Below are 8,299 nucleotides of genomic sequence, written 5' to 3' on the forward strand. Positions count from 1 at the left end.
ATAAGCCTTTCTCCACTGTATGTCTTTATATTGTAAATGGGTATTGAATTAAAATTTATTGTGTAAGTACTTTCGAGTACAAGTAGAATCGAGTATTTCCTAGCGATACTTTGAGTAGCATCGAATATACATGGTGGTATCGGACGAACACTAGCGAAACAGCATCTTTAATTAGCATATATTTTTCGATCTTTTGTGAACGCAGCACATAAATACTCAGTTGCAACATCCCACATTTCTAGAATATTTTTCCATAACCTTGTACTTTGTGCTCGGGATTTTTACCCCGTAAAATTCGTTACAAACATTCCTAGGCGGGGAAATTATCCGACTACTTTTGAAGCATAAGTGGTATTCAACGGATTATTTTCAGACTAGTATTTCGGCCAAGCACAATGCAAAGCGTACCTGCGTACATTTTCCTTCAATATTTGAGAATTTATTTACTTTTACAACATTCTCATAGTCATGGTACAATAAAAACAGGTAGAAACATAGTTTAGTCCGACAGCTTTTTCAAGCCTACTACTAATTCCGGCGAAGATATCGCGCGAAGAGTTGACCTCAGAGGCCATTTGCCCCATAATATCTGCAATTTGTTTACTTAAAAATAATTATACTTGAGTATTTTTTGTATTAGAAAATTAATTTGAACAAATGAATACGGTTTCAAAAGCTCTATGTATGTATTTATTAACTCATGGTTACGCCTAAAGTACGAATCGAATATTCGTAAACCATATAACTAATACAAACTGCAGGCACTACTTTGATAAGATTTAAAACTAATCCACGGTATAATCCAGGCAAACCTTCGTTTTTAATAATATTTCGAAATAATTGAATTGAGTTCTTTCTATTCGCAGGCCTTCGTGTGAAACCAACACGTGGTACATCTCTCAGTACGACTGTAAACAAAAAATAAAGTGACGTTATGGAACATAGATAAGAATTAAAAAATATATATATACGATATATATATATATATCGCGGGCTTATAGTCAATACCCTTTAACTGCTATTTTCACAAAAACTGCTTTGTGATATTAGAACCCATCTGGGACTTAGCTATTATCACTGATTTTAATTTTGACTGCAATTTAATAGAATCTAATTTTTGTGAAAAGTGCATATATAAGGTATTGAATATAAACCCTCGATATATGCATGCATGTACATATGTACATATATTTTAGACTTAAGACCGTTAAAATACCTGCTTCTATTAATATAATAATAACTATTGAATCCGTTAAACGTTGTTAAAATTGAATTTAACTTAATAAATATAAATAAATTAGAAACTAAATATTCCAAATGTTAGTGAGAGTGCGCTTAATTTAATTTTTTTAAATTTTAGATCGTCCTACATATACCGATAAAAAAGCTCTAATTAAAAAAACATATAAAACCTTATTACACGTTTGCAGGTCAAGGTTTACTTTAGAACACATTTTTGTCACATTCTGTCGTATGTCATAAAAATGCTTGTATCCGTAAAAAAATTGTATTATCAGATACTAGGATCCTCGCAAAAGACTAAAGACCAATAAGAAGAGCTGACAATAATTTATATTTATAACTAACAATGTGACAATGCCGCTTATAGTATTAACAAACTATAAAAGTTCAAAAATGCTTGCATCCGTAAAAAAGTTTGAAGTGAAACTCTCTTCAATTTTTTTTATCATGGAATAATATAATCGCATGGCGGATTTATACCTTACATGCACCATGATATGATCGAAAAGATTCAAATCTCATTAAATTTATTAAGCTGACATGTCTTTTAATAGAACGAGTCATTTTCCAAAAGTCAAGTTTTTTTAGACTCAAACTGAGAACGATTTCAGTTCTTTATCTGACATTGCTAACACTGTTTGGTCCCATAATGGGCGATTGAGAACTTGTTCAAAATTTGTACCTAATCTGAATGAAAACGCTTCTCTATGATGAATCCAGTGCCAACTCTTCTTCTTTATTGGCGCTGTAACCGCCCAAGCGATTTGGCCGAGTCCAAAACAGCACGCCAGTCATTTCTGCCAAGTCCTTCTCCACCTGCTCGTTCCAACGCAGAAAAGGCCTTCCTCTTCCTCTGATACCAGCATTGTGACCAGCGTTGAACACTTTTAGAGCAGCACCGACTGCCAACCAACGTGACAATTTTTTGGTTGAAATTGACACATGCCTTTTACATATATATAAAACAGGAGCGCTTACAAATACCTTGCTAGTTTGTGCATTCACTTCCTTTAAAAAATTTTTTGAGTGCTCAGAATTTAAGAGCCTAAAAGTAGTTCTTATTTCGTCATTAATATGATTCTGAGACCAGTCAACCAGGCTGGCTCATTTCGGACTATTTTGGTGTCATAAATTCTGAATTGTACAAAAGTAACCAATTTATTAATAACATTGTATGGCCAATCTCAAGTTTTGTTATGACACAACAAATGGCGAAATTAATATTGTGTCCAAGATTATGGATCTGTATATCATTTTTCCGAATAAGGTAATTTTCAAGAGATATTTTCGTTGCTCTCATGAGAACCAAACCTTTAAACTTCAACTTGTTTTTCTTTTATTTTCTATATTTCGTTATGCTTTGAATGTCTTATCCAAGGTGTATTAAACAAGGTGTGATTGACAATTCAGTGCGGCTCTCTTTTAAGGTACTATTATGTCAAAAAGGATAAACAAACGAATTAACCATTAGTTTTGCATGTATCTTGTCAGCACTGATGCTCTAGGCTTTTATTTCGATTATAGTTTTGTTTTACTTACATTACCTGGAATATATATTATTATATATATAAAAGTAGGATTTTACATTTTTTTCCAATTTTATATGAGAGCTTAACTCTAACAATTTTGAAATTAAATTTTTTTCATGCGAAATAGTTTGGGTATAAACGAGCTCGTTTGAAAGTGCTTAACTCAGACGGACAACAAATGAATTCACTTTCCTTGAAGTGGTTTTCACAAACGCGAGATGAATCACGTAGTACAACACCACATCGCTGCCGTCTTAACTCGCATCTAGGTGGTTTAAAACATCGCACTATTTTCGTGTCCTGACTTCTGTTGCATACGGCGCTCCGTTCAAAAGTTTTGCTCCGTTTCATCTTGGTTTCCTTACATTAAATATTTAAGCAAAGTCGAACGTATTTACTTATTACCAAACTTTAAATGTGCTTACTTGCTCTCCTCGGCGGTTTATCTCTTAACAATTTCAGGTTTATTAAGAAAATTTGTTGTTTAAAAAATTTTTGTGTAATTTTTTTTTTAACAAATTCAAATTTGAAAAGAAAATATTTGCAAATGGGTTAACCATTCATTTCAATTTGACATTATAGCTTGTTTCTTATGAGAGCAATGTCATAATCAATCACACTTTATTGAATACATTTTGGTTTCAATAAATTGCCTTGCCACTTTGATAATATTAAGGCAATAAATCGGAGAATTTTCTTTCGCACATTTATACCAATGTAATAATATTTGAAATCAAAAACCATTATCAGTGCTTGGTATTTTTTTACTTACGTAGCTCGCACTATTTTTATTAAAACAATATAAAGTACAAACTATTAAAGAAGACTTCATCGTAATTGTTCATTTTATTTTATAATAAAAACATCGCGCATTATTTTGTTATTTTTTCGTTTTCGCATTCTTGCGATTTAACAATCGAATTCTAAACTCTATTCTTCGCAAATAAAACCTTTTTATATTTTGGTTCAAATTTAATTTTAAATTTCTCATCAGATTTTGAAAACAATTTGGTTCNTTATGCTTTGAATGTCTTATCCAAGGTGTATTAAACAAGGTGTGATTGACAATTCAGTGCGGCTCTCTTTTAAGGTACTATTATGTCAAAAAGGATAAACAAACGAATTAACCATTAGTTTTGCATGTATCTTGTCAGCACTGATGCTCTAGGCTTTTATTTCGATTATAGTTTTGTTTTACTTACATTACCTGGAATATATATTATTATATATATAAAAGTAGGATTTTACATTTTTTTCCAATTTTATATGAGAGCTTAACTCTAACAATTTTGAAATTAAATTTTTTTCATGCGAAATAGTTTGGGTATAAACGAGCTCGTTTGAAAGTGCTTAACTCAGACGGACAACAAATGAATTCACTTTCCTTGAAGTGGTTTTCACAAACGCGAGATGAATCACGTAGTACAACACCACATCGCTGCCGTCTTAACTCGCATCTAGGTGGTTTAAAACATCGCACTATTTTCGTGTCCTGACTTCTGTTGCATACGGCGCTCCGTTCAAAAGTTTTGCTCCGTTTCATCTTGGTTTCCTTACATTAAATATTTAAGCAAAGTCGAACGTATTTACTTATTACCAAACTTTAAATGTGCTTACTTGCTCTCCTCGGCGGTTTATCTCTTAACAATTTCAGGTTTATTAAGAAAATTTGTTGTTTAAAAAATTTTTGTGTAATTTTTTTTTTAACAAATTCAAATTTGAAAAGAAAATATTTGCAAATGGGTTAACCATTCATTTCAATTTGACATTATAGCTTGTTTCTTATGAGAGCAATGTCATAATCAATCACACTTTATTGAATACATTTTGGTTTCAATAAATTGCCTTGCCACTTTGATAATATTAAGGCAATAAATCGGAGAATTTTCTTTCGCACATTTATACCAATGTAATAATATTTCAAATCAAAAACCATTATCAGTGCTTGGTATTTTTTTACTTACGTAGCTCGCACTATTTTTATTAAAACAATATAAAGTACAAACTATTAAAGAAGACTTCATCGTAATTGTTCATTTTATTTTATAATAAAAACATCGCGCATTATTTTGTTATTTTTTCGTTTTCGCATTCTTGCGATTTAACAATCGAATTCTAAACTCTATTCTTCGCAAATAAAACCTTTTTATATTTTGGTTCAAATTTAATTTTAAATTTCTCATCAGATTTTGAAAACAATTTGGTTCTGTGATTAGCGTATCGCCATTAACTTTCACAAATTTTTAATTTAAAATGCATAACCGCGTATGTGAGGTTGCATAAATTACTTTCTAAAGAGTAAAAACACTCATATTTAAAAATGGTTCTCTTTTTTACAAATAAATCGCATTTCAGGACGAATGGATAAGGCTTTAGCCAAGAGCTTGTGTGAACAAATCCAATTTTTGGCAAAAGATGTCAGTTAGGCGGTTTTGCACAACGACGATACGCGGTTTTATACTTTAAACGACAATATGTAAGTATACACTTTCCTCATGCGTTCTGAAAGCTAGTCGTTCACCCCATTTTCGAAATTATGTAGCCGCCATAATTTTCAAGTCCATTGAATAAAATCTGCTTAAAAAAAATATCATAATTTTATTAAAAGTCATATGGTGAACAACGACAACGAATGTCATTAAATGAAACTACCTTCTTTTTTGTATCATGATTTTTATAATGAAAAAAGTGTCTCCAAACGGAACGTCTGTAACGCAGGAAACACCCGTATGTATACTTTTGCCCCGACAAAAAATTAAAAGAATTATCCGTAACGCTAGAATTTGTTCATATGTATGTATATACATTTTCTGGGACCACATGTTGTATGAGTAACATATTGCGCCTAAACTCACTACTCTGAAAAGATCTGAAGCCACCCTTCAAGACAGCTGAGTATCATATGAATACTCATACTATCATTATCAATAATCACAAAAGTGTTTATCAAAGTATTCAGTTTTGTTCAGACCATGGGAAAAATTTAGTACTTTCCCCTCAATGTTGTCATCACAAAGTCCTCAGTACCAATAGTCAAACTACTCATTAATGCCATACCACAAAAACAAAATCATTTTGTAAATGCGGGTGTATTAGAGGCTAATGAAAAAAGTGTAAGGCCTAAATTCAGAGTGCATAGTTAACTCAGAATCGGCAATTCACTACAGATTTTCAGTACAATTCTGTGTTAGAAGTTTTGCGTAAAGTGTACATGAAAGGTATATATGTAGCTGTGTTAGTTAAGTTTGACGTCTGCAAATCGCATTTTTCTATGTGACCGAATCATGCCGCAATTTTTTCAGTATGAAATTGCTGAGGTAAACTACTCGTCCCTTCCACCCTCATGTCCATGAAAACCCTGTTTCAAACGGTCTGAAAAGACTTGTATATGCAGGCTAATTCAGTATTACAAAGAAGTGTTAAAGGAAAGAATTAAAGTGAAAGTACATAACGTCCACATGGCGTCGCCGTCACCGTCGCCGGCAGTTGTCAAAAAAATTTAATCGGTTTATTTGTATGAAGTAAGTTACCTGTACAAAGCTGATGGAGTCGGTGACGCACAAATTAGCTCAACTTTCAACTTTGCTTATGCATTTGCGTCAAGTGACAATTATTCCATGTTTTGTTTACATGTTTGAACATGATTTTTTTCAGTTTGTGAAAGTTTTTAGATTTATGGAAAAACGAAATTAAAAAATGACGGAGGAAAGCCTTATAGAAGAACTGCCAAAGTACAAGTAGTTTTTAGCAAAAAAACCGACTAAAAAAAAATATATATATATATATCATGATCAAATTATCGGATCTAAACTAGATTAGTATGGGACCACTTCTGAGACACTACCTTTCCGATGCAAAAAGAATTATTGCAATCGGTTGACCACGTCAAAGTTAGTTATGCCGTAACATACATAAAAAAAAGATTTAAAATATTCCGACGAACTCATAACCTCCTCCTTTTTTGGAAGTCGGTTAATAAAACACAAATTTTGCAAAAATCACCAGCTTACGGTTTTTCGGACGCGACGTCAAACGGATAGTGCGTAACTTGACGCATATGCATCTTTGACGGTGATGGTGACGGTGACGGCGTCACAATGGATGGTAAGTACTTTCACTTTTAAGCGAAGCGCACATTGGCGCGATTCTATCGTTGCGAATACGTTGCGAATTCGGCTGTTAACTTCGAATCCGCAAACGTGCGCACACTTGAGCGATTTTTTCGCGTCGATTTCCGATGTACAATTCACTCAATTTTCCCTTTATTTCGTGTATTTTCGCACTCGGCGTGCCCAAATCGTACAAAATACTATTATTAGATACGAACGTTTTTATTAGTTTTTGTACATTACACGTTTTTTTTTCTTTGTCTTTATTGCTGTGACACCTTTCTTCTTCTTCTTTGACGCGTTCGAAACGCGGCTTGCAGAAGAACATTGAATGTTCGAAAAATTCGCAGCGACGGAATCGTGCAAGTGTGCGCTAGCGCATTAAAATGTATGGGTAGCATTGTTGTAATTTTTGGGCTTGCGGATTCGCAACGACAGAATCGCGCCAATGTGCGCTTCGCTTTAGAGTAATTTTCGAATCACATCCTTTTATAGGCGGCATACACCGTGCGTCTGACTCGTGAGTCGGTTTGGGTGTGTTTGTGAAAATAAATATGTGGTAGTTACACCAACATGACTCCCGTCATGACTCTGAATGATTCAACTGTGTGTAGTCGAAGCGAGTCAACACGTACACAAATGACTCGCTAGTCAGACGCACCGTCTATGGAGTCTATTAAACATTCGGGGACTCATTTTAGGATTTTCGGAATCATAATGACGTGGTTTCCTCTATGAGGTATTCTTTTCTGTATATGTTTATGTATATGTGCATAAAAGATGCAAATGTAGCTAAAATTCTTTGAAGGTAATATTGAAGTAATCCTTAAAATTAGTGTACGTACATACATATGAATGTATTTATGCTAATGCATTTCCATGATGAAATTATAAGCAGGTGAAGTAATAAAAACAGCTTGCTCGCTTTATTTTCCAGGCATGCGGCTATCTTATACAAACTTTTAAAGGATAATTTTCAAATAACATAGGGTCAAATCTTTCATATCGCTCTTATTACTACACCTAGTATAATTTCACCATGATGAGGTTAAATTGATGCTAATTTGTAGCAAACATAGCACTATACAGCTGCGAGAATGCATTTGCTTTTTCGGTCGTTCTCTTTACTCTCAAAACATGTACAAGGTTTGCAAACGATATCAGCAAGAGAATGCGAATGAGCGGGAGTATAATATTTGGCGAATGGAATGCTCATTACCATTGGTGTAACGGAGTATCTCTTATTTTCTTTCCTATGCTCTCTGTTTCGCATTTTTACCTTCAAATAAACGAGTATTTGAGAGTATTACATGTCAAGCGTAGCCTTTTTTTGCTGAAGTGCTGTTAGTCAAGCGCAATAGCGGCATCGTGCTGTAGGTCTTTTGTGGGTAATAAATATTAAACTAATAATTAATAATA

The 8,299-nt window shown here is 33.3% G+C and overlaps 1 protein-coding gene across 1 annotated transcript in view; it reads right to left on the bottom strand.

Annotated features, from left to right (window-relative positions):
- Positions 1-671: 671 nt before the first annotated feature.
- LOC108369002 (calcium-binding mitochondrial carrier protein SCaMC-2-like) overlaps positions 672-8,299 on the bottom strand; it is a gene marked incomplete at its 5' end in the record, with an annotated part of 11,240 nt that continues 3,612 nt past the window's right edge. The window contains one exon of the mRNA XM_017623966.1: positions 672-908. Within this exon, the coding sequence (XP_017479455.1) occupies positions 694-908 (215 nt within the window). The remainder of the gene's footprint in view (positions 909-8,299) is intronic.

Source organism: Rhagoletis zephyria, unplaced genomic scaffold (assembly GCF_001687245.7).
Source record: "Rhagoletis zephyria isolate East Lansing unplaced genomic scaffold, Rhagoletis_zephyria_1.1 Rzeph_scaffold_03454, whole genome shotgun sequence".
Taxonomy (NCBI): domain Eukaryota; kingdom Metazoa; phylum Arthropoda; class Insecta; order Diptera; family Tephritidae; genus Rhagoletis; species Rhagoletis zephyria.